This window comes from Leuciscus leuciscus (assembly GCF_965113295.1).
Source record: "Leuciscus leuciscus genome assembly, chromosome: 24".
Lineage (NCBI taxonomy): Eukaryota > Metazoa > Chordata > Actinopteri > Cypriniformes > Leuciscidae > Leuciscus > Leuciscus leuciscus.
Window position 1 is genome coordinate 23,897,770 of NC_138723.1, and position 27,990 is coordinate 23,925,759.

At 38.0% G+C, this 27,990-nt stretch overlaps 1 protein-coding gene and 1 long non-coding RNA gene across 3 annotated transcripts; both read right to left on the reverse strand.

The window, feature by feature from the left end:
- Positions 1-1,568: 1,568 nt before the first annotated feature.
- On the reverse strand, positions 1,569-27,845 carry usp25 (ubiquitin specific peptidase 25). 2 transcript variants are annotated; one of them, XM_082157001.1, is made up of 26 exons: positions 27,604-27,845; positions 25,368-25,445; positions 25,093-25,237; positions 24,118-24,241; positions 23,834-23,996; positions 22,163-22,249; positions 20,512-20,649; positions 19,239-19,315; positions 18,867-18,940; positions 17,621-17,772; positions 16,902-17,029; positions 16,253-16,348; positions 15,823-15,987; positions 15,487-15,728; positions 15,322-15,392; positions 15,001-15,229; positions 13,343-13,570; positions 13,125-13,264; positions 11,626-11,793; positions 8,741-8,836; positions 7,180-7,358; positions 6,195-6,273; positions 5,709-5,788; positions 5,282-5,405; positions 4,204-4,399; positions 1,569-3,129 (listed from the first exon to the last, which is right to left on the reverse strand). In XM_082157001.1, the coding sequence occupies exons 1-26, from the start codon at positions 27,643-27,645 to the stop codon at positions 2,951-2,953; spliced, it is 3,480 nt and encodes a 1,159-aa protein (XP_082013127.1). In that variant the 5' UTR covers positions 27,646-27,845; the 3' UTR covers positions 1,569-2,950. The 2 variants fall into 2 exon arrangements, with proteins under 2 accessions (XP_082013127.1, XP_082013128.1); XM_082157002.1 differs by lacking the exons at positions 8,741-8,836; positions 11,626-11,793 and having other exon boundaries at positions 27,604-27,844.
- On the reverse strand, positions 3,866-4,196 carry LOC309488684. The gene is made up of 2 exons (XR_014202236.1): positions 4,075-4,196; positions 3,866-4,040 (listed from the first exon to the last, which is right to left on the reverse strand). It is a non-coding gene; the product is annotated as an uncharacterized lncRNA (long non-coding RNA).
- Positions 27,846-27,990: the final 145 nt, after the last annotated feature.

Consider the following 27,990-nt stretch of genomic DNA (forward strand, 5'->3'; position numbering starts at 1 on the left):
GATGCTGGGGGAATGAGGGTGGTGGTTAAGGCCCTGGATTAATCCATTCCTAAAATGCAATTAAGCTAAACTGCAAAATTTATACAGGGGAAAAATAAGCATACATTTATACATTTTGTATGGTTGCTGTCCAGGAAAAAAAAGAATAGGGTAACACTTTCACTAAACATTAATGAATGATATTAATAAACATTATTACATTACATAATGCTTCACAATTAATTAATATACATGCATAGTCTCATGTCAAGGTTTTATTTATATGATAACTAATCTCATTCTTAAAATTAATCCAACCAACCCTGTTAGTAGTAAGTTATTGTAAAAAAAAAAAAAAAGAAAAAAAAACACACAATATTTTATATACAAGTTTATCAATAACATCAAACCAACATTTGGCCGATTGGCAGATTAATGAGTCTTCAAGTGTCATTAGTATCCTATAAAAGCAGCAAACACTTCAAATTAATGTCTATAAACAACGAATGACAATTATTTAACATTTATTTGTGATATATAATTATTCATATTTATGAACGCCTGGACTTTAAATGATTTGATTCAGTTGAGTATTTCATATTTCAGGGTTGTTTAGATGGATGTGATGTTAACAAACGACAGATGTCACTCATTACCTACTTGTATAATTCGTGTGCATGTCCGGCTAGAACAGTTCTTCACTTACCTTAAATATTACAAAACAACAAACGTCGTAAAATATAAAAATGTAGACTGTCGCGAGCTCAGCTGCGGCTTCCCTCACATGCCCCGAGGGCCGATTCGCGCCAAATTGACGTCACGCGCGCAACGTCTCCAACACAAAAAGTCTTTATCACGAAATTAAATGAGCGCTTAATATTTACCGAAGGAGTTTTTCGAAACCAGAATTTATGAATTATAAGTTTTTATTATTTTTGTTTAGTTTTTTCCATGAATAATATAAAAAGCATTGCCAAATTTCAATTTTACTAATACAAAATTAATGCAACTTGATCTTAACACATATCTGGTCTTACCTTCATGCAGTAATCAGGCTTTTAAGGCTGGATTTGGGTGATAGAGTATGCCGTCAATCCACATATTAGAAGAAATCGTATTTAGAGCCTTTGGTCAGTTCGTTCCTTTCTGTGTTTAGTAAGCAGGTCTTTGGCTAGTCTCGTGATAAAGGACGGCTCTGCTGGATCTCTCCATCAGTGACCTTATTTCTAAAGTGGGTCACTGAGTGCAGTTCTGGCAGAAAGGGGGGAGCAATCGAACTCGAATTCGGACCAGGCAATCGAACCAAGTGTGAAAACACCCTAATACATTAAAACATTTCCTAGAAACCCTATTCTTGCTTTCAAATTTTAATGGCTTCTCAGAATTTTACCCATTTTGTTCAAATGTATTGTACCATGTCATCCAGAATAAGATGAAAAATAGCTATGAAAAGACAAAAATGGCACAAAACAGGCATTTACAGAACAAATAGAATGTATTTACAAACGTCTAGGCGTGGTCGGTGTCATACGCCACTCCCCAAATTGCTCACTTGTGGATCAGTACATTAAATCAGAGAGAATCATGCATTTACAGTGAGTTTTGGTTTGTTTATTTGTGTCAGCTTTGTTTAAGCCTTTAAAGTCATATGCACTGAACAAGCTGCTCTGATAAAAAAAGAAAAGAAAAAGAAAATCACACTCTTTGACACAAACATAAAGGTGTAAGTATGTACAATGGTAAGGCTGAGTGCATCCATCCAGGAGTTTTCCACCTGTCTGAATGCTAAACTTTTAATTCTAGTTGATGCTTGGCATCAAAACCCCTTTAAAGCTATCTTGAAAAAAATGCAACAAAGCATGTTCAATCTGCACATTATAATATGAATGCACAGCGATGGACTGTAGTATAGTATAGTACTGTGTACTTCAGTATAGGACTGTGTTCTCATCAGTTTTCTTTGGGAGAGCAATAGTGTTTGTGCCTTTTTACTCAATACCTGGCTTTTTCTGTATCTAAGAAACTCAGGAAGAGTCTAAAAAGGATTCAGGTGCAGACAAATCTATCCGAGTCCATGCGGAAAACATACTCTGTTCTCTTTGAGATACCCAAAGTAGCACAGCACAGTTTCATTCAATGCGAAGTTCAATAAAGATTAGGAACATTTAAAAAAATATGTATTTGGCCTAAAAGAGCCATAAATAAAACTTTATTCTCTCAATGTATTAACAAGCCACAGTATGTCCCATGGCTTCCAACCACAGCACTTAAAACTTGAGTTAAAGTCCCAGTTGTCAGGTGCACAGACCTGTCTGAGAACCTCCAGCTTTTTGTCTTACTGTCCTTAGAAAATCAAAACAAATCAAAACAATGCAGTAACACTGTAACAAACTGAGGGCGGTGTGGCAGGTTGTTCTTATGTTAAATGAGGGGGAGGGGGGATAAAACTAAATAAAACTAAATATTGAAATGAATCCTCAACCTCGTTTCACAAAGCTAAAGCTGCATGCGCCAATGTCTAAAGCACCACAATGATACCACTCTTCACTTTGAAAAAATAGTTCACTCAAAAATAAATAGAAATCTTTACCTGCATGTCACTCAGAACTCGTATGACTTTCTTCTTTTCAATATAATTAACATAAATGGTGACCACGGTGGTGTCTCTGGTCCCCATCCACTTGCAGCAGCTTGAATGCTCTGCTCTCCTTTTCATACGGGTTTTGAACCAAATAAAGCGAGTAAATGATGCCCAAACTTATTTTTAGGTGAACTATACTGTCTCTGCTTAGTTTCACACCGTTCTTACTGTTGCATTAGCTTTAAAATATAACAGAATCCTCAAAAATAATATTAATAATACCAATAAGGATAAAGTTAAAATCTCTAGCAGCAAAAGAGAAAGGAAAATTGGGTAGGTTTGGGAAAGCCCTGCTTTAAGGAAGGCATGTGTTAGTGAAGTCTGCGCAGCTCATCTGCCGTCTGCAGGGGTCCGACTCAGGGTGAGCGACGTCATGACCCGGCCGTAACGCTCGCACAGCTCCAGCGTGGAGTATGCTGGGAGTTTGGGCGGCTCGTGAAAGCTTTTGATCTCGGTTGAGCAGTCGAGCAGCTTGGGCAAGAAGTCGGTGAGCTTCTCCTGCAGATTAGCTGGTGATGAAAAGGACACAAGTTTGAGTGTGTGTGGCACATAAAAAGCTCAAAGTATCTGTAAGGTGGACTTACCAGGGGTAGGGGAAAAATTATGTAATATTATGAAGTCACTTTTCAACCTTATACCGATTTAAGTCAATTCTCAATTTTAAAAAATGGATTATGTTAATGTTAGTTAGTTAATAAAAATGTTGTCAGAACAAAAAAAAGCAGAAGTCCTCTGCAGTGCAGCATCCAGACAGTTTATAGAGCGCACACCTCACGACTTTGCAGAAAGCAAACAAAAACACACCTTGAGTGAATGTGTTCACAGTGTGATGGAACCTGTTTGAATGCAGTTAGAATGACACCGAAAATATTTCCAATCAAAGCCAGAGCAGAACCGTTGCACGTCTCTGATCCACACACTGGGTTTGGTTCCTGAAAGGATCCGTGTTTTTGGACGATTTATTTGAGTGAATGATTCAATGACCCATTTATAAAGAAAGTCACTTGCGCCGTTTCTGAATGAATGAAATGTTTCAATGACTCGTTAAGACAGGAAATTGCAAACACCTACTGATGGCTTTAGAATCATATTTAAACTATTTCCTTTTTTTATATGTCTATATTCAGAATGTTATTTTTAAAAACAAATATTATAGTATTATTTATGCAATTGTAATTGCAGTGTAAATGCATTTATGCCACCTCTGAGATGCATTAAACAGTCTGTGTAAATCAATCTTTTAATTCTCATATTTCAATATTCAAAATATGTTGTTGTGTTAAAATGTGTTAATATGTTAAAATGTTCAATATTACAGCTTCTATGCCAAAGATTAGTTTCATTTGATTTGTCAGCAGCACTATAAAGTATTATTACTCTAATTTTATTTATTGATTAAATTAACCTCTGATTAAAGACTCTGATTGAACGCTATTATGCAAAAATTAAAGTACAATTAATTTTGTACTAAATAGTTATACTATATTAAATCGAAATATGATTAAAAATCGAGAAGCGATTCGTGACCCCAAGGATCTAGTCGAAATCGTGAGATTCCAAACGATCCCACCCTGAAGACTTACGCTCCATTTCCTGGCCCAAGTATGAGCACCACCGGTTCCTCATGTCTTCCACGGCCACCATGTCTTTCTCCTCCATCTCATCCACCAGCAGTAGTGGAATACAGGCCACAACCAGCTCGTTCATGATGCTCAGACCCGCGTTCACCTCGGTCTCCTCGCCTGTCTCGAACAGGGCGGCTGCGTGCTCATTCAACTTCTGCGGGACACACAAAAAAAAAGACAAGAAATAAAATCAATACACAGTCTGCAAACCTTTGTCACTTCGACAAAAACATCCTGACGAACATCCTGTTGAAAAAAGCTGACGTAAAAAGCTGATGTTCTTTGCCACTGCAAATAAACGCTCTTAAACTTCAGAAGCGGTGGCTGCCCCTTTCGCCATTCTGCTGGAATTAGCAACTAGCTAGAATACGAAGAAGACAAAAAATAAAAATAAATCGCAGTACATTAGCTATGTCAATGTTAGCAATATTTCCAATTAAAGCCAGCAAAGGCAAACAGCACAGCTTGAGATGAAGTCAAGGCCTATGCAGCACTCGCAAAAGGTAAAACAAGGACAGCGACGTGCTTCCCGCTAATGTGTTTACACACTGAGCGCAGTATGCTTCCTATTCCAGGACTGATGATTATATTACGAGCACAATGGTCGTGCAGGAGGTCACCGGGTACAGCCGTACTAGACGGGGAGAATGGAAGTCAAAGCAAACTTTTATTACAGCTGATTTACAACAGCAACAAATAGAAGACTCAACTTTCAGATTTTAAACCTTAAGTGAATCCATGTAGGGTAAAGTATGAAAAACTTTACCCTAATCGAAAGTTTGACAGGAAATGAAAACAGCATTTTGGACTTAAAATGTTTGCAAAACCACACATATGCAAACCTTTGCCCTTAATGCACTCTAAACTGAAAAGCTAACCAGACTTGTTCCAGTCACTGGCGTTAGAAACAATGTTTACAGGAAAGCTTGTGCATCATCGTGTTTTAGACTGATCTGAAAGCAGTTTTGGAGCTGTTAGGGGCACAGTTTGATCCGATCATAGATGCGGGTTAAGAGGTGGTGGTTAATTCACTCACTAGCAGGCACTCTCTGCGGTAATGGGCAATCAGTTCTTCATCATGGCCTCTGTATGGGCCCTTCACCAGGAGCTCTTTGTTGTACTGATAGGCGTAGACCAGGTACATCAATGCTTCCACGTAACTGCAGTAAAGAGTGAAAAGAAAATCTTAATACCTCACAGTACTGATTTGTAATTGAAATATATATAAGATGACACATTTGCAATAAATAAATAATTAAACAGTTACATGCTAAATGTTTCTTTTTTGAAGCAATTACTGTTTTTGTGGCAAGCTAAAGTTAATAAAACAGAATATGCTGCCATCTAGTGGAGATATTATAAAAAAGGGCTCTGGAGAGGGCCCTTTTCTGCTTCGTTTCAATTGTTTTCATAGACAATGTACATTAAGAGAAAAATAAAGAAATGAATGACTAAAGCATCACCTTTTCTTCAGGAATAATTCTAGGCCGATCAACAGGAACACTGTCGTCTCACGGAAATTCCTGTAATCCTGATGCCACATCTGTGTCCAAAAAAATGGGCATAAATAACATTATTTTAAAAAGAAAAAGTACAGTTGAAAAGTAGCAAAACATGCAAACTTTTTACTTCTCCTCAATATCCCATTATTTGTCCAAGACTGTCGCAAGTCATTTTAGAAAATCTATTCTCATATATATATATATATGCACTGGAATTTTAAAGATGAATTCACTAAATTGCAATTTTTAAGAAATTCAACAGTCACACAAAAGACTTATAAAAGAGTCATTAGTCCAACAAGTTTTGCGACAAAACATTTGTACATAAATTGAACTGAGGTTGTAAACGATGCAGAATTGTCAAATAATTTAAGCCAGAAACTGACTTAGCAAGCATTCACAATTAAATTCCGAACAGAGCCCAACCCTAAGAAACATTTCGCTCACCTCGTATTCCTCCATGTTCACCTCGTCAGGCTTAATGAGTTCCAGTTTAGCACGTGCCACCTTCATGATGCTCTTACACCTGCAGGGAAGAACAGGGCCGCCACGTTAGAGCTCAGGCGTGACTCATGAGATGCTCTCAGGAACGAGCTGCGTCCTCTGCCCATGAATCATACTTTATTACCCAAAACAAAATGGAAAGATAGCGTCGCATCTGGGACCAGGCTCACATCAATCTAATTACCTCGCTCAAAATAGAGGAGAAAGAAATCAATTTGCTTATGAATATGGATCACGTTCCTCATCGGAGCGTGCAGTCTGCTCTGGAGACACACGAGACAGTGTAACGAGACAAAAGCCTTTGGGTGGCGCAGACAGGAAGCTGTTTGACAACACAATGATCAGAAACGGCAGCGACTGCTGTGACAAGCTGATAATCACTCTCTGTGTCAGTCTGGGAGGCTTGAAATGGAACTGGCCTTTGGAATAGGGTTCCCGTCTTCTAAACTCAATCAGTTATCAGTGAGGCGGTTCTGTCAAGCAACGGCATTGTGTGGCTAACGCTCGTCTTTCATATTTGTCAATGTGATGCTCAACTAACTGTAGAATACAATCGCCGTACAAAAGTGAAATCAAAGGGCATTTCAGAGCCAAGCCTGTTAGAAACAGTGACAGCAAAAGCATTTTGGAAAAAAAGTATGAATTTTTGCTGTACTTTTTTTATTCGGTTCAAAGTCTTTTTGTCGATTTTCCACATCTTTTGTAAAGTTGTAAATGATTACTGTATTTTTAAACACATTTTATAAAGATATTTTAGTATAACTATGTGGAATCAAGTAAGCACTTAAAAAATTAAATAAACTTCTCTCAAGTTACCTAGCTATTGTGTTAAATTAAGCAATCAAACCAAGTCAGTTTATTTTGCACTTGCTTGAATTTGAAAGATATTCTTTGCAGTTTGTCGAGAGATGGTTCATTTAACTTTTACCTCTCATCAAAGCCAAGGTTTCTGTCCGCGAACTGCATCAGCAGAGTTCTCTCCAGGATCTTCTTGGGCGCCTGGTTGTGTATGAAGTAAACAATGACGTGTTGTAGCCGGTAGTCCCTCTCAGGGGGTGTGTCCTCCTGAGCGAACCTCAGTAAACGAGTGTACTCTACTTTCATTGCCTGTTACAGAGAGAAAGAAGCCGAGAGAGAAAGTTAGAGATAGAGGTGCATGTTTATTTAGAAGTGTCAAAACCAAAATGAAAATGAGCAAGAAAATAACTCAATCTTTCCATCTAGACAAGAAGATAAAAAAATAGTGACTGTGGTAATAGCAGCCTGCGTGCAGAGTGAAAACACACAGCTGGACATCAGCAAAGACACAAAACAACAGAGGCCTATAGAGATCTGACAGTAAAACAACTCTCACTAACCACTTATGATCTTAAATGATTTAATGGAATAGTCTTTAAATGCACAGATTTTAAATTGCACTCACTTTATTTTGCTATGTTGTGTGAAATACACAATAATGCATTATCTAAGAGGACAAAACTCTTCCCAACACACAGCAGCAATTGCACTCAATTCAAATTTCTACAGTAGACTGACAGCAAAAAAGTACTGCAGTACCTCAGGATCATCACTTAGAAATTTCAGTAGCTTACCCGAATGGCACAGTGTGACATGAAGCATAATGCAATGACATGAGATTTAGCATTTAACTAATGGAAGTGTAATGGAAGTTGCTACATTTATTATAAAATAATTAATAAATCTTATAACAAATATATTAAATATTAAATGGGGCTATATGTATCACTTTTTTTATTGCAAATGTGTGAACAGCTTGTAATAAAACGTATAAAACGAGACCTTCCCCGACTTCCTAGGTTGTCTATGAAAACGTGTGGACTGATTTTCATATGAAAGATTTCAGACGTTTTTGCCGGGAGATTCAAAAGGATGTGATGTTTACTGCATTTCACTAAACAGCCACCGGGTGTCACTAATAACAACTCTATATAGCCCCTTTAAATAATATAAATAAAAACATAAATATTTAGTAAATATATAAAATGATTTAGTATAAATAATTATTATTACATAAAATGTTTTAATATAATTATTGATTACAAATTAATTGCCGAACCCAACAAAAACAAATTATCTTACAAATTACTATTTTGTTTTCTACTTAAACAGAACATTATGCTTATCACCTAGATCAAATAAATTAATTACGAATAATTGACATGGAATTACACATTTACAGCACTAGTGTCATTTCATCAGTATCGATACCAAAGTACTGAAGGCTTGTGTTGGTCCAATCTTGTGTGTCAGCATCACCCACAGCAAACCTACACACACTTCTCTATCTACAGTGGATGAGTGATATAAAGAATCTCATTTGCATATTAAAACAGGATGCAGAGGGTTTTTACATAGCCTGCAGTGTAAAAAGGCAGCTCACAGAGATAACAATGAGATGCTCAGGGAGAGGGGGTGTGGTCAGAGCTAATGAGATGCACAAGGGGTGTGGCATGCAGCAGGTCATGTACCTTGAAGAACGCTGCTTCAGGCCCACACTTGTCATAAACACTCCTGGATTTGCCAATGGCCATTATGATACCCTGCATGTTTGGGGTCATCATCGCCTGCCCAAGGAGGGAAGGTTATTACTACACCGGCCACGCCTCCAAAACTCTCATTGGGCAGTCCGCATGCCAATCACAACACAGCTCAGCCACCAGCGAATGAACTCAAGTCAACCCATTGAAGTAAATGAATTAACTTAGTACAGAAAAGCTAATTCGATATCATGCCCACAGCATTTTAGGATGATTAAACATTCAAAACAGGATCATCATGCAGGTTAATGTGTCTTTTGCTTCTTTAAATCAGTTATAAACGCCATAGTGAGCAGTGTAGATGTTAGAGGGTTAGTTCACCCAAAAATGAAAATTCTGTCAGTAATTACTCACCGTCATGTTGTTTCAACCCCGTAAGCCTTTCGTTCATCTTCGGAACACAAATTAAGATATTTTTGGCTCACTCCTTCATAGGCTTCTAGGTAATTGATATCTGTTATCCCAGAAAATGTAGTAAAGACATCGTTAAAATAGTCCAAGTGACTACAGTGGCTCAACCTTAAGTTTATCAAGCGACGAGAATACTTTTTGTGCGCAAAAACAAACAAAAATAACGACTATTCAACTACTAATTTTCTTCTGTGTGGGCCTATGACGTGAGTTCACGTAGTGTAACAGCGCAGCGCTTCTGGGTTGTACATCACACGCATCACAACCCAGAAGCGCTGCGCTGTTACACTAACAGCTTAGGAGAATGACATGGAAGAGAAGAGATGGTTGAATAAAGTCGTTATTTTTGTTGTTTTTTGCGCACAAAAAGTATTCTCGTCGCTTGATAAACTTAAGGTTGAGCCACTGTAGTCACTTGGACTATTTTAACGATGTCTTTACTACATTTTCTGGGCTAACAGATATCAATTACCTAGAAGCCTATGAAGGAGTGAGCCAAAAATATCTTAAAGGGGTGGTTTACTGCTTTTTTTCTTTGCATGATTGTGTTTGTGGGGTGCAATATAACATGTCTTCGGGGTTTTTTGTTTTTTTTAATTCTTATTTTTCATAAATTTCACCTTTATTGTAAGCTGCTTTCTCCTCTGTCATTTGAACGACTGGTTGACTTCCTGATTCTATGAAACCACTCCCTCGGAAACAGGCAATGGGCTCAGATTGGTTAGTTGGGCCGGTGTGTTGTAATTGGCTAAACTGCGTAGTGCATGTTGTCCGGAAACTTCACGCCCATTACCTTTACGGGCGAAAGTTGCATGTGCTCCGGTCAAATGTAAATAATGGTGTCAATACTGCCGTATCAGTTTGAGCCAGATCAGACCCAGAAAGCGGCAATGAAGAGAGTCAAGCAACCTCCGCAAACACGGCTCTTACAAAACGTTTCTGAATGGTAAATTTTTTATTATTATTATTATTCTATTCTAATCTACTATTATTATATATGAATTCCGATATGCTGTTACTTGAAAATGCTACTGCTGCTTGTTAGCTTTTGAGATACGGTTTTCTCCTGATTAAACATTTAATATAACTGAATAAATGACTGAGTAATACAGTTTTTTAAAGTTATTGTTTTAACTTCAGCAGCTGAAGTTTGCTGTTGCGATTAGGCTATATAATTTTTTGTAACTTTATACACGTTTGTCTTATACACACAAAATAGCATCGAACTAACTGGCTATAAACAAACAGCGTTGGCATTGGTTTACGTTCCTGATCAAATCGATCGTCATAAAATATACATGGAAAATACATTTACAAAATTAGTACATAATTACAAATTCAGGTTCAAAATGTTTGTACGCGTTTGTACGTGTAAGTGGCTACTGAAGCCAGCGCTGGCATTTGTTTACGTCCTTGATAAAACTAAAACATTACGTCTGAAATTATACATGCAAATACATTTAAAATGATTAAGTCTTACTTACAGGTTGTGGCCCAACAACTGTTGTCTCTGGTTGTAAAGTTGGAACTGCTTCATGTTTTAGTAAGAGTTTCTTGTTGAATCCGGCATTGAATTCGTGGAGATTCTGGAAGCTGTCTTCCGTAAAATGCGCAGCACAGAGAGCTATTACGATTGACATTTTCAGGAACATAATCAAACATAAATTTTAGCCATTGTTGACGAACTACAGCGTCCATATGAAGCCCGAACACAGAAGACCTGGCAGCTGGGTGAAAATAACACACTTTCGACGGCATGGCTACAGCTCTCCACTATAACTCTTCCTCTTCGACAAAGCCGCAGAAATATGGCCATGCCCCCTTTTTTGCATGGGTTAGCTACGTATAAAACCCGGGAAGTATCTCGTTGTAGTCCCATTCGAGTCGTTTTTGTAGGCATTAAACTTCCTGATTTTTAAAAGACGATATCTCTGCTTACGTTGAACTTTCAGCGCAGCAACTTTGCAGATAATGTTCATGCACCAACAGCAACATTACACACTATTTAAAATGAAAAAAGTGAAATCACAATCAACCACCCCTTTAATTTGTGTTCCGAAGATGAACGAAAGTCTTACGGGGTTGGAACAACATGAGGATGAGTAATTACTGACAGAATTTTCATTTTTGGGTGAACTAACATAATTTAAATAAAAATAAACAGCACAATGATCTGAAGCTTGTGCTACATGCTTCACGAAGAAGAAAAATCAGGCAAAATGGAAGGATATTCTACTCTGTAACATTTTAAAGGGGGCAGCATTAGTTTTTTTGGAAGTCCTGTGGGAGTCAATTGCAAATAATACTAATCTGAAATGGGTTTGGCAAGCCAGAGCAGGTTGTGAAAGGGATGCTGGGATCTTTTGGGCAGCACTCTCATGACCAAATGCCTCCAAGAACTCTACCTCATCATCATAACCTCCCTCTTTCGACTGAATGACGAAGGTTCCTACATTAGGAATGGCCACCTCCACCACCCGCTGAGGTGCGGGCGGAGAGGAGGCGGAGTCGTCCTGCTCAGGGTCAGGGGGAGGGCAGGGGTCAGAGGTCACCTCGCTGTCGGGATGAGATGACTGAGACAAAGAGAAACAGAGAGAGGAAAAAAGTAGCTCGCCGCAAAAGAATGTGGGCCAGAAGAACTGAGAAAGCATGTACTTGTGAGTAAACTAATCGAATCTTTCTTGCTACAAAGTGAGTTTACATATATAAATGAGAACATGATTGATACAAACTGCCCTGGTCTGAATCAAGACTTGTTACTTTAAAGTTAAAGTGTGACGTTTCTACGCCACTACCATAGACTGTAAAAAAAGATGGACAACATGTCCACACTTTCTTTCACTGTAGAAAAATGAAGCCAAAATATCCCAAAAACAGCCCTTGCCAATTAGAAATACCCAAAATGACAGAAAACATCTTTGGGGAAAAATTATTTGAAGTGTAATTGGATTTTTTAGTTTGGCTCGCATCCCTTTCGAATACATGGAGAGGGTGGGGTTTATGACCTATACTGCAGCCAACCACCAGGGGGAGAATTCAATGATTTGGCTTCACTTTTCAGGACGTGTGCAGCACACTAAGCCACTAGTGTCCCCAAACTGAATTGGGATAATGTTTGTGATTGGCTGAGCAAACAAATAGCTCTGCCCCAAACAGTTTTGCTTGTTCAGGGAAATCATTTAATCTTTTAGTTTTATCCAAAGAAACTTAAAACTGAGGAGAACAATAGAAGCAATAATCAAACTATGGCTGTCTCACACTTCAAATGCCCTCCAGGTGTCGCATTTGTAAGCTGCATATGTCATTTGGGCTGTCTCAATTCAGAAAAGTAACCATTACATTCTTAAAGTAAGAAAGAAATTACAGTAATTACACCTCATACATTTTTTTGAATGCTTAATTTATCTGAAATGAGACATGCTCTGACATGTGGCTAACACATGCAACCTTCGGAGGGAACAGCCTTCGAAACGAGACATCTTATGAATCACTTGGCTGTATCTGCATATTAAACTTAGATATGAAAGTACTTGAGCATAGAAAATAATTACACATTCAGATGGAAAGAATCACATTCATTCAGCAAAGCGTGAACGCAACACAACATGGATCAAGAGCTTTTCTTTGGATATTTGAGCGATCAGAGCCAAATACCCAAAGTCCAACATGTTCATAAGACAGGTGAAAAAAGCACAAATGGCATGAGATGAAACTAACACATACTTGCCCTTCTTGAAAACTAAACCCACACAATTCAGACCTACTGCCATGACTTCACATTTGTAGACATGAATGTTTGCCCTACATCCAACTAGAAAAGAGCACTTTCTAAACACACCCTTTGGTCTCCAGAACCATCTGAAGGAGCCAGATCTGCTTCATCGTGTGTTTGTGTGTGTCTTACTGTGTTGAGCAGGGCCTCTGGACTCTTCTCATCATGCTCAGCTGCGGCTTTGCTGATGGCTCTCTGCGTGTCCTCCTGCAGGTGTTTGGAGTCTCCGGTGGGCGACTGCTGCTCCATGTACTCTGGGTCATGCTGAGGGGCTGTTGAGGAAGCAGAGAATGAGTTTCCTTGAGTTAAAGACGGTTGTCTCAGACAGTATGTTTACAGACTCAGCTCACCGGTATTGTCTGGAGGGCAGGGTTCAGTGCTCATGGGCTGGGCGGCCACACTGGCGGCGGCGGCGGCCAGAGCCAGTTTCTCCTGCTGGAGTTTGCGGGCCTGTAGAGCGTCCCACTCCTCCATCTCCTTCTCAAAGAGCTTGTTATCCCCCTCAACATACTCCTTTAGATCAGGAGGGAGCTTGTCCAAGCCGCTGAGCATCTGCCCCGTCTCCTTATCAAACTCCTCTGAGATACACATAAGCAGACAGTCAGCATTACAAACACATCCATCTATTTAAATGAGAACATATGTTACCTGCTGTTTTATTAATATAAAGTAAATTACAATTACAACAGACTATTTGAAACTGATCCCTAAACATAAAAAAAAAAAACTTTTCTAAATGAAAAAAACAACAACATTTACTTAAAATTCTTATCAAATCGACATGTATAAATATACATATATATAATACATATATATAAAAATCGACATTTAGCAAACTTCTGGGGACAATTCTGTACCCAAAACACAGCTAAATAAATTAAGGAGGACTTGGAGTGCCACTTAAAAATAAAAGAAAGTAACCAATAATGTAAATACTCCTCAAACTGGCAAATAAATAGACACACCTTAAAGGTGTTCAATGTAGTTAAATGTGATAAAAATAATAAATTATTAAATCACTTTCCCAAACTGACAAATAAAAACTATTTCATGTTTAAAATTTTAGATGTAACAATGCAATAATACACTGATAAGACATTTTGTGGTTTAAATTCGACTTTAAAAAAAGAAAAGAAAAATGCAAGCCAATAGCTTATCTAAACTCACTTGTCAAATGTTTTTTAAATAATGGCATTAGACATTCACCAATGAATGTTTCAAACTTATTTATTGTATATTTCACTTTTGATCAGTGCTGAGATTTGATTCTTTTAAAATTAATTAAATAATCAGGTTTAAATACATATTTATGTGGCATTTTCAAAAGTATACTTTAAAAAAAAAAATTTAATTAATAAATTGATTCCTTAATTTTATCTATAAATGTCAAATAAACGCTTTTAGATTTCACTATTTGCTTCATTAGCTGTGTTGACTCCCTAGTAAAAAAGCAATATATTTAAAATACATTTATTTCATACTAAGTATAGTTCCAATATATTAACATATATTATTTACTGACATATCGCTTGAGACTTATTGATATAAAAATTATAATTAAATGTTATTTGGAGTACTACTTGTACTCATTTCATAATATTAAACATAAAATGTGTTTTAATGTCAATATTGATAAGGATTGTATGAACTTTGAATAATATTAACCTTTAAATGCAAGATATTTAAAGTGTACCTAAAGTATACTTGCAATAGTTCCACTTTAGCACAATCAAATATACTTAAGTATAACTTTAGTTGGAGCTCAGCACTATTTCCGCACAATTAAAGTGCATTAAGTATAAAATTAGCTGTTCCAATTTAGAAGACTAATGCCAGTTTAGTATACCAAAAGTACAATTGCAGGGTATTTTTATTGAGTACATAAATATGCAAATATATTAGTAGTATACTTGGCATGAAATAAATGTATTTCAAATACATTTTTGTATATATATTTTTCACTAGGGTCATAGGAGAATCAAAAATTAGCACATGCAGATGAGGTTACCTTCAATAAGGAAGGGTTTTTTATCATCAATATACATGAGGCAGTATGCGCTGGCATTGCGATATCCACCGAACGAGTCTCGCACCAGCTCCTCCCAGGACGACTTTGTCACTGAAATGTCATTGTATTTCATCCACTGTCGGTGATGTGGGTCGTAGATGTACGCCCAGTAGTGACCTGCGTTTGCCTGACCCTCGTGGACCAAAACGGCATGCAGCCGGTACGGCACCTAAAACGCAGCATCGAGTACAAGATGAACTCATTCTGGGGTCATTTCTGAGATGGATAGAAAACTATCGGAGAACTCAAAAAGCTTCTTACCTGCATCATGGACTTGTCAGAATACATAAGCTCGATCGTTCTGTGGATTCTGGATATACTGGCCTGCAGATCTGTCACAGATCAGGGAGAAACATGTACATTTATAAAGCCCAAAGCAACAGGAAATCAGTATGAGCACATGTTTGCATGCATGCTTGTTTGTACCTCTGGTGTCATTCTCCACCTCGCTCCTCCAGCGGTGCAGACAGCCCTCCAGCACCCGCAGCTCCTCATCAGTGATGTTTCGTGGGGCAGGGTGCATGGGTAGATCCGGCGGCACGCGAGACTGAGTGAATGGTTTATGGATTGAAACCCTTTGCTGCTGTTGTTGTTGCTGCTGCTGCTGAGCCTGCAGACCAGAGCTGGAGCCCTCGGGTGAGACAGATGCATCCGGCTGATCCCCTGTGCTGAAGTCCAAGCAGAAAACACTTGAATATCTCAGAACTATACTAAATAATATTTCCCTCTTGGAATAGTTTTGTTTTGTTTTAGAAAACTTGCCTTGCTGGAGATGGCAGCTGTGCAGTCATGCCACCAGGTGGTGCTGTTGTATCAATGTCTTCCACAGGTGAAGTGCACACAGGCTTGCTGGAAGCAAACTCCATGGCATACTGGAGAACATCGGCCAGAGGAAACCGCTTGGGCCCTGAGCCATAGCTCAGATACCTGTCATAGAGAACGTTTTGAAGGAAAAAAAACGGATCTCAAATAAGAAAAAAGTGTTGGTTGTCTATAGACCGACAGCAGAAATATGAAAAAAGAAAGTCACCTCATACTCATTCTTCAGGCAAATTACAGCCAAATCTCAGCATGTGACTTTAATCTTTCCATTAACGGCATCTTTCATTTTGAAATCTGAGATTCTCCTGCTATGCAAGTTAACAGCAGGTTAGCTCTAGATCTGAGCAGAGGTTAAATAGAGTTAACAAACCTCTCTAGTCGCTGCTGGAGGACAGTCAGGTGCTCTTTTAGTCTTCTGATCTCCTCTCGTTTTATCCGCGTGATGTCTCTGTTCCTGTCCATGTACCTGAAATCAATTGCATAACTGAATTCACTGAAAACTGGAAGTAATTTTCGTTTTGCTTGTATTATTCAATATACATACACTATATTATACAAGTAGTATACAATTGCTTCTTTATGTGATGTGGCATCAAGAAACAACTTTATCAAAACAATAAAAATAAAAATAAAATCTGCAAACATTACAATGATGTCATTGATATTGTTTCGACTTTGACTAGGGAACAGTACAGGTCAATGAGAAATGTTCCCCCATTTTACAAAAAATAAATAAAAAAATAGGCTACTACTAAACGAAAAGATCTTAAAAAGAATATTATGAAACTAGATAAAAAGGTCGGTCAAAACAAACTTTGATGTTTGCTTGAGAAAGCCTGACCAGAAAGTTTGAAGGATTTTTAAAAGCTGGAAGTTTGAAGGTTTTCAGTTTGAAATACAGTAGTCAACATTTGAAGTGGATCAAAAAAGATAATACAATTTTTCCTAAGACAAGATCGGGTATTGTTCAAAATTCATGTACAACTTTGATGAAGGGGGATGGAGAAAATTGCACTAACCTGTCCATGTACAGCATGGAGGGAAACTCCAGCTTGTTGTGAATCTTTTCAGGTCGGCCTAAGGCTTGATTAAACTCAAACCTCGACAGTTCAAAGGTCAAAACTGGAGGGAGTTCTGTGAACCAGTGCTGGAAAAAGAAAAAAACTGAAGTCAAACTTCTCATTTGCCAATAATGGTCAAGTGAGAAACAAGTGGGAAAAATGGCTTTAAAGTCATTAAATGAATTTTGATTGATTTGATATTAAGTTTTTGTTTCTTCAAAAATCTGTCAGTGGTAGTCTTTTAACCCCAGCATGCTCCATGAGAGGCCCATCCATGTGACCCACCCCAGCTCCGCCCCCCCATGCTGACAGCTGGAATGAGCACAATGCCTGATCACATTCTGAAAGAGAGACAGTGTGCTGGGCTTTCATTAACATCCCAGCCTGTTGGTGCCCAGAATAATGTACACCAGAGAATCTCCTTCTTTATTTGCACTCAGCTGAAGTAATTAGCAGGAAGCAGCTGCAAAGGGTTCTGCCCAGGGCGGTCTGCCCACTGATGACTGAAAAGCCATTATGTAACATCTCGGTCAGAGGTCAAATGTTTCGTTTTTTTCTCTCACCTCAAAGATTGTGATTGGATGGCCAACAGAAGGAATATGAGGACAGTTTTAGGTGTTTGAGGGTATTGTTGCGCACTGGGATGAAAAAAAGACAGAGACAACATCTCTACAAACCTCTTGTCCTGATTTGGCGGAGTTCTCAGCAGAATGCAAAGACTCGATCTCTCCTTCAATCATGGCTGCCTCTAAACACTCGTGTAGATCTTTGAAGCCGTTCACCTGGAGAGGGTACTGCCCAAACATCTCAGTGTTCTCAAATTTCTTTCCTGTGAACACACACATGCTCACATCATTGACTTTAAATACTCTCTGTAATGTGCTCTGTGTCTTATCTTATCCATGTAATCACTTTATTTAGTGGGCACCATATGGATGCATCGCAGTGAAAGTATGTAATGCAAAAACATGCGTAATAAATTGAGACAGCATAGCTACATTAATCATTTGCATTAATGTTCTTGCGCAGAATGTTTATGGCCTTACATTCACTCACACATACATATATTAATCAATTTGGGGTGTGTAAGATTGTATACTTTTTTTAAAAGACTCTTATGCTTCCAAAGACTGCATTTATTTGCTAAAAAAAATATATATTTAGAAATATTATTACAATTTAAAATAACTTTTCCATTTCTATATTTTCAGCCTCATTACTCCAGTCTTCAAGTGTCACATGATCCTCCTGAAATCCTTCTAATATGCTGATTTGGTGCTCAAGAAACATTTATTATTATCAGTGTTGAAAACAGTTCAATCTTACTTGTTCAGTTCAGTTCAAGTTCAGTTCAACACTTACTGATTGTACAAATTGTGATACTTTTTTTATTTTTATTCTTTGATGAATAAAAAGCTCAAATGAACAGCATTTATTTGAAATTAAATCTTTTGTAATAATATAAATGTCTTTACTGTCACTTTTGATCAATTTATCACATCATTGCAGACTACAAGTATTCATTTCTTTAAAAAAATATAACAAAATCTTACTGACCCCAAACTTTTAAATGGTAGTATACTTATTAATTGACTTAATCTTATTAGAAATACTAAACACTCATCCTAAAACTAAACATTTTTAAATAAGAAACCAGACATTTTGGTGTGGTTTTACTAGGTTTACAATGATATTTTGATTAATTTGGAACTCAAATGAGCTTAACAATTTAAGGAGGTAAAAAGGTCACCTAATAAGCAGTCTGCATGTAACCAGCTATGATCAGTGCTGTCATGTTTAATAAGCCCAGCACCACTCACACATCGATGACCGTTACATCTTGGGTTCTCCACAGCACATTAATAACACAAGGTCACTTTTATTAACTAGGGGACAGGACTCATACAGCCGATGGATACTCACCCTCCAGGACGCCCACAGCCAGGAAACGTCCATAAAAAAGCTCAACCATCGGGTTCTTCGGCTTCTCTCCCTCCCTGTGTAGAACAAGAGCAAACAGAGTCGCATGGGGCTGGAAATGTTCGGGACTAGAGGAGTCAGCGTCCTTTGGCTGTAGGAGTCACACGAGGACTGCATTCAGCAGGTATTTAACGTGCTAATTGAAGTCATACAGGTTAATGTACCACATTAATCATCATTAATGCCTGTTCCAGCTGAATTTGTCATGTGGTCATACATCATTCTGAATGATATGAGAGAGAAACACAGAGATACAGAGAAAAAGATACAGACTTGTGGTCATCAGAACTTCTGGTAAGATGTACAGAATCTCACCTGTCCTCCTCTGCCTTTATCTGAAACGCGTCCTCCAGCCAGTCCAAGAGTTTATGGGTGAACTCGCTCACATCCTGCTGTACAAACAAACAAACCAATTCAAATCCTGAACAAATGTTTCAACTGATCTCAATTGGTCCAAGAGCAACAATTTTGTACTTGTCTGTTCTCTTACTAAGTGCACATGTGCCAAAAATGCACCATATTAATCAAAAGGTCAGGCTTATCTATGATGCTGAGAGGGTATAAAACAGATTGACCCTTGGCACAAATATTTAGAGCTCTATAAATAGGTCCCTATTTTTGTAGCATTTAGTTTTTTCCCTAAAAAACAGCCCAGGGATTGCAGATGGGAATTAGCTTTTAGCTAAATCTGGTACAGTACATATATTGTGCATTGTCCCTATTAAATAAATAAATAAATAAAGCCCACTTATGATATGTTAATCTAGTTTTCTTGTACAATAAATGTTGCAATTTCATGACCATTTGCTGAACCTTGGAATGAAACAGGCTGTTTTTGCTACTGTATCTCTAAGACTATATATACTGTATGTAAATAAGTTCTGTTATGACTAGCTAACCTCTTTGCAAGTGATATAAGCATTGACACGCCAGTCAAATTGCTGAATACAGGATATGCATGTAATGTATAAATGTGGGCAGGCATATGCTAATATGCTCATTGTTTTGAAGTACTGTGATTATGTTTAAATTATTACATTTTATTGTACACTTCCATTCAAAAGTTTGGGATTGGTAAGATTTTTTTTTTAAATAAATGCATTCTTATTTTTCAAAAGATTTCTATTTCAAATAAATGCTGTTCTTTTGAACTTTCTATGTATCAAAGAAACCTGAAAAAACGTATCACAGCTTCCACAAAAATATTAAGCAGCACAACAGTTTTCAAACACTGATAATAATCATGTTTCATCAGTATATTAGAACGATTTCTGAAGGATCATGTGACACTGAGGACTGGAGTAATGAAGCTGTAAAATTCAGCTTTTCCATCACAGGAATACAATACATTTTAAAACATATTCAAATAGAATACAGCTACATTTTGCAGTTTTACTGTTTCTATTGAACTTTTGATCAAATAAATGCAGTCTTGGTGGGCATTAGAGTCTTCTTAAAAACATTACAAATTCTTACTGAGCCCAAACTTCATGTTCTGAATGTCAGTATGTCCACACAGAAGCACTCGTTTATTTTAAAAGAGCATAGGAAAACCCAGTTTTTTATAATATGTCTTTCGGTGCCTTACCTGCTGAGACTCGCTGGACTTGAAGGCGTCCTTGAGGATCTCCACGGCTCGGGACGGGTCCACATACTTCCGCTTGGAACCCACCAACAAGGAGAAGAGGCGCCTCAGCTCCTGCATGAAGGGCAGGTTCCTGTGCTCCTGTGGGAATACAAATGGAGACCAAATTCTTAAATGCCACAGAGAAAAAAACACAAAGTGTTCCCGCAGCTCAAACAGCAGAGCATGGCATTAGCAATGCCAAGGTCATGGGTTTTGATTTCCAATGAATACACAACTGATAAAATGTCTGCCAAACGCATAAAACTGTAAAATGTTAACTTTAAGCAGGGCCTAAAATTAACACGCATTGGCAAGTATATAAAACGGTGTCTGACGCCAGTTGGCCAGTAACATTTTTATGAATTCTAACAATGCATGAATGTGAACAAACATGAACGATACTCAGGACAGTTGTTGGGCCAGTGCTGCATCGTCACAAAAGTTTAAGCCTTGAGAATTCAAATATTCAAGTGCAAGTCACGAAAGGGAGCTCAATTCGTTACATCCGAAGCGAGTGACCAGAAAGCCGTGTCTCAGACAGCGCGTAAATGCTGAATAGAACTCTTTCACATCTTCTTGCGCTTGAGCCAACAAATTCACACAAAAGAGAATCAAAAAAGAGAATTCTAGTAAACATAGTCGGTTATGTGCTTTTGCTTGTAATTCGATTATTTGTTATTTACTGTTTGTAAAACTGTTTACTTGTCTTTAATAATGTTTTAAATTGATATTAGTTAGGCTAGTAGTTTTAGCTGTGATAATGAAATTGGAATAGAGGATTGTGAATTTTCACTGGTCTCTAAAATTTGTGTCATTACTGTTTTGTAGCCGGTAATAAATATTTATGGCCGGTACATTTCATTGGCAGATGTCGCAAAATGTTAGTTTTAGGCCCTGGATATAAGGTATGATGGCTAATTGTTGAGTGAATTTGAATGATGAGAGTTGATTAGTTGGGTCTGTCTGCAATCAGTTAAGGAGATCTTTGCCTTACAAACATCTAAATGCCACACAGGGGTCAGAAACCTTCATCAGATCACATCATCTGGATTTTCTTCTACAGTATTAAATGATAATAGATTAAAGTCTAGAAACAGCTTCTCCACTGACCCAGCAGACGAAAAGTATGAGCAATAAGGAGAGAGAAAAGAATGAATCCAGGGCTCTGTGGTCTTCTATCAGCGGATGAGGTTAAGCTCAGATTAGCGGCCATGTCTGCTGACCCCGTTCGCAGGCTCAGGGTCCCCAGAGAAAGACACGAAGACAGAAATCACAAAGACAGCAGTTGGCCTGCTGAGCCGGACACTGTCCACTACTTCTTCCACTTAAAAACACAGTCTGGAGGAGCTGATGTGACAGTTGAACAGCTAGAACACAGGGACCTTGATAAAGCACTTCCTCTGCTTCACCTCCTCTGGTCACAGGCCAGTCAGATGGGTGAAAATCACTGCTCGTAACAGCACGATAATGTCACAGCATGCAACTGTGCTTTCAAACCAGATCAAGCAAGGTCACAGTTGCTGGAAGTGTGTCTCGGTGAGAAATGGAAGCTCTTATGGCATGCGAGTTGTTGTTAACCACGGTGGACATGGGTATCGGGCGGCAATCTCACCTTCTGATTGCGGGGCAAGTCCTGCATCCGTGCAGGGGGGGAATAATGCAACACCAGCCTCTGGAACTCCAGCAGGTTAAAAAGAGACTGGAAAATATAGATGGATAAAAAAGATAAATATCAGTGTTTGAAAACAGTGTGTACTAGCACTGAATGTCAACACAACCTTGTGTTAGACAAAACGCAAACGCATTTGGCATGTTTCTCATGCTTAGTTGAAGTGTCGCTACAGTATCATAGTGTGAATGAGTGATGTCTTGTTTTTGGTGACAGATTCACACATTTAGAGTCTCCTCGTCCAGATCTATAAACGCACAGAGCTCTGAGCGCCAGATCGGCTGCGGTTCTTACATGAGCGGGGGCTTCTTCAGGCGTCAGGTTACACACAGGAGGTAAACAGCATGTGACAGTACTCAGCGATCATTACTCAGCTCTCTACATGGTTCATGTTCTGACATCGCGAACAGACACAAACAATCAGGCCTCAGTAGAACCTGAAGTCACACTCCAAGTTGTTGTAAAAATGCCGATATACGCACATAAATGAGTGCTATATTAATATGCTAATTTGCTTGGTAATATAAAAAGCCTACAGTAAGGTTAATAAACGATATTAAATGTAATAAATAAATTAAATAGCAAATAAAAAATAATAAATGTAAAACCAGGTCTATTTTATAATATTACAGTTCTCGCTGTTTTATAAAAGCAATAATATACATAAAGCCAGAAGTTACAATTGTCGTTTTTGAGACGGTAACAGCAAGTCTTGGACATTACTGTGAACAATGTAATCACACATTCAAATGTTTGAGGTAAGAAGTTTAATGGTAAAATTTTTTAATGTGTCTTGTGCTCACTAAGGCTGCATTTATTTTATGAAAAATAGAGTAAAAACAATTATAATTCAGTAATATTGCAAAATATTATTAGTTTTCTATTTTAATATATTTTGTAATTTGTAATTATAAATTTTATGTATTCCTATGATTACAAAGCTGAATGTTTAGTATCATTACTCCAGTCTTCAGTGTCACATGATCCTTCGGAAATCATTCTAATATGCTGATTTGATGCTCAAGAATCATTTATTATCAGTGTTGAAAAACAGTTGTGCTGCTTAAATTAAATTAAATTGCTTAAAACCATAATAAAAAAAATTCAGGATTCTTTGATTAATAGAAAGTTTAAAAGAACAGCATTTATTTGAAATATAATTTTCTATAACATTACAAATGTCTTTACTGAAATGTTTGATCAATTTAATGCATCCTTGCTGAAAAAAGTATACTTTTATAAAAATTTTTATCTTAATGAGCCCAAACTAGTGTATGTTTATTTATCATATTTTTTTCTTGGCATATTTCATCTACTCTAGCTCTCTAAACATGATCCAGCACTGTCTAGATGCACATATTGAATTTTGTCATCTTCAAAAATAATAAATATACTGATGCATTGATACAGCATTATCTCTTTGTTTAAGTGCAATGCAAGGCCAACTCGTCTTCATTCAGATCAGATCTGCAACATGTGAGACTAACAATTGAACTGTCTGGGGAATTATAAAATCAAATAAGACAATTAAAAATAGTCATTTGTTGTTTTTCAGTTCATTAAATAAGCAAATATGTTTCTAATTGTAAAGCAATCAAAGCGGCTGGCACTGACCTGTATGACTGCACTGAACCAGCACGTGTTCCCCACGTTCTTCAGCCCTACGGGACAGTTATCCTGCCTCTTCCTGTCGTACGGGTTGGGTGAATCGCTCCATACTTCTGTGTGTGTGCGCTTCAGGCTGGCCTTGTTCTCAGCGATGCTGGCCTCCAGGACTCTGAAGCACAAAGACGCCAAACATCACTTCTGTCTGATCGCACACGGAATAAAAGAGTTCTGATACAACTCTACTTGTTATGCGATTCATTTTATACTGAAATCTGCAGTTAAAACCCCACCTGCTGATAGCCTGCTCTTCATCAGTGATGCCTGTCTCTCTGAAAGCCCTGTTCGACTCCTCCAGACTGAGGGCGATGGCCCGCTGCAGATCATCTTTATCATCTCCAGTGAGATCAATTACATCTGAAACAAATCACAGGAACATCCGAAAGTGGGTTACTAGAAAACGATGGGTGTCGCATTGTGCTTGGGAGTCAATTGTTTTATTTTGTGATAATGCACAAACATTTAGTAACATTGAACACTTTTGTTAATAAGCCAATGCCAAGAATATCAAAATTAATCAGCAATATCCTGATTAATCAGCCTGTTTGATATTTCATTAGTTAGACAGCTCTTATAACACATTGTCATAGTGATAGGAAAAAAGCATGTTGAGAGCTCAGATAAAAACATGAGGAAGCATGCCAAACTAACATTCCCCGTCAGCATTTTCTCAGTAGTAGGACTGGGGTTTGTGTCATAATCATTTAAAACAAGCTGGGAGGAGCAGCAGGCTGGATCTTTAAAGGTCTGGTTCTCTGAGATGATGTGCATGCACTTATAAAAGAGCTGCCAGAGCTCCTACTGTTATGAGTTACATGATGTCTCATTTCTGTCTCTCTTTCCTAAAGAGGAATTTCAGTAAGACGTGTGGCAAAAATATGAATTCTCTGGTTTGACACAGCAGAGCAAATTCACTCCTGCAGTTTAGAAGTTAGTGAATCAATCCTAAAGTCTCACTTTTCAAGTTCAGGTACCAAAATACAGATTGAAATCTAAAACAAATAGTCTTATATATATATATATATATATATATATATATATATATATATATATTAGAACTGCTTATAAATCAGTTTTGCAAGCTGTCGGGAACAAAGCATTTACAGCTGGTTCCTTTGCGTCATGGCATTTCATTGTACTTCATCACAGAGCAGCATAATCTTTCCCTGGATTCCGGCCAATCATTGTTCTTAGATTTAAATACGTACTTGTATCAGCCTGGCTGCCCACGCTGATGTATCTATCATTGGTGATTTGGGCCGTCTGGTAATAGGTGGCTTCATCTTGCTGCGGGACCTTGGCATTCTTTTCGGTGAGAAAGGCAACCGCCTCGGCTAGGTCACCGTTACTGGCCTGGACACAAACACCTTTCATTACATGCACTAAGAAACTAACTAGTCTTTGAGAAAATGATATTAAAAGTCCATCTAGTAAATCAGCTGCAAGTATATCATATATAGAGTTACTGAAACTGAAAGCTCACCTGCAGTGCTTGCTGTAAGAGCTGAACATCTGTAGTTCCAGTAACTTCCCTCAGCTGGTTCAGTAATGTCTGCTGGTGCTGTGAGGAAAACGCAAGAAAAATTACTTTTTTTCAACTGTTAAGTAAATCAAAATGAATCTTTCCTGTGCTCATGACTATACATCCCCTCTATGCAGCTTCACATCGACTCACACTGTGCATTTAATTTTTGTGTGCTTATTTCCCCTATTTTTACACTGAGATTGGCTTTGCAGTCATAACATGAAAAAAATATTAAAGTGTATAATGTTATCAAAACCCAAGAGATGCGCTTGAGACTTATAAAGTAAACATGATATTCATTCACCCAACACTAAATGTCATATTAAAAAAAAAAGCTAACTGCGGATGGTCATTTTTTCTCTTTGTCTCAAAGTGGGCGGGTTTTGGCAGAATAAGTTGGCAAATGGATCAAACGTTAAAAATATCGCTCTGCAAGACCAGGATCAAACGGGTTGCTGTCACCAGCATCACTGTGGAGCATCAGGACACACTGCAAACAGAACAACATCTCACATCTCTGGATGGGAAACAGAGTACTGGCCCTTTATCTCAGTCCTGGCTACGATCAGGAACAGCAGGAGTCAAACATAGACTGTGCCAAGCCGAAGAGGGAGGAACAGCAGCGCTCCTCCCAAAACCGAAACGCAGTATGACTGATTTGTTTCTACTCATCTGATCATTTTAGTATGGGCTCTATCGGATCATACACAAATGTTCTTCTGCTTGCCTCATAATAAGTCTCGAGTTACTGACATCATTACATAATCGAACAGCCAGTGGCTAAGGGATGCTTCACTGACCTATTAATGCATTGCATGCCTTTCCGCTCAAGATATGACACGGAACGTGTTATGTGCGGAGCGGGCACGTCTCAACACTGACGGTGGCACACCCCTCCCTGACTGTGGTATGGATGCACTGGGCCAAGTAACACACATTTCTCTACAGTAACATGATAAAGCAACACACGCTCTGCGCCAAATAAGGACTGCTGAACCTTACAACCCGTTCACTTTCAGTTTATGCGAAACACACAGTTTTATATTCCCCACCATCTGCTGCAACTCAGGTTTGAAATTGTGTAATTAAGATCAGTAAATCACTTCTTCAGTTACTACATAACAATCTCATGAATAATCAGCCTATTTTTAACTAAACAGATCATTATACTGCTATTAAAAGCCAAAACAACCCATCAACGTACACTTAAGATGTATCATATTAAACAACCAGTAGAAAAAGACATTTGGTTGAAAGCAGATTCAATTTCAATCTATAAAAACACTATTACACAACACAAACTAACAAGAAAAGCCTAATATTTACAAAAAGATAAAATAATGTCACAAAAAAAAGACATCAAGAGTCTCTTTACAAAATGTGTGCTATTTAAATGTGTAAACTTGACAAGATTACATAAATGAACAAAGCTAAAATGCCAAAAATAAACTAAAGAATTAACCAGATTAAAATCAAAGAAAGCCCTAATGTTTACAGATGCAATAATCCCACAAAACAAAACTAATGTTTATGAACAGACAAAAGTATGTTTAAAAAAAGACGAAATTGAATCCCACATAAACACAAACCAACAAGAACAAGTTTCGTGTTTAAAAACAGATTAAATAAATGAAGAAAAAACGCAAATATGTGGCACAAATGAACATGAAATGCCTAATGTTTACAAACATATTTTACAGCAGATGTGTGGGTGTCAGAACATAAACACACGAGCTACATTAAACACAAACTCAACAAGAGCTAGCATTACCCTTCTGAACACTCAAACAGAGACTTTGCGGGGTATTTAGTCAAATTTAAGAGTTTCACTGAGATTTCAGGGCGTTTTGAGGAGCAAGTTTAGCAGCTTTAGCTGTTAGCACAAACGATAATATTTCGCAGATTTTGTTAGTTATACGGGGTTGTGTTGTTTTATTTGCAGCTGTTTATTGTTTTAAACTGTTTAATTTATAAACAACTCTTAAGTATGTAAGCATAAAAGGTCCAATAAATAAAAACAAACACAAAAACGTGAGGCGCGGCTAATGTGATGCTATAACTAGGCCGCAGCAATCAAACTGAGCCACTGGCACATTCAACGCCAACATAACCCTCCTTATGACACCGAACGAACCGAGCCGAACCGAACAGGGCCGAGCCGGGTTTGTGTGTTCGGGCGGTGCGCGCGGGTTACCTTCTGAGAGTGCTGCTGCAGGACATTCTGCTCCACGGTCATGGCCGGTTCCGATCCAGACGAAATGGACTCAGGTTCGAGGGTAAAAACGCAGCATACAGGAGTTAGAGGAGTAGAATATGGGAGAGTTTAAAAAAGAAAAACCCCGTACTCATCCTCGCTGCAACGGCGCCATGACGAACAAGAACAGACACATCTGACATCTCTGACATCCATTAGCTGGGTCTGGAATCTCTGGATCACACGCGTGCGTGCGCCGCCCGCTCGCCCATACGTCATAGTGATTGAGTAAACACGCACATATTGAAATACACATAATAAACAACGTAATTAAAATAAGTAATTAATAAAGAAGTGACTAAAAAAATCCACTGATATTTCCTAAGG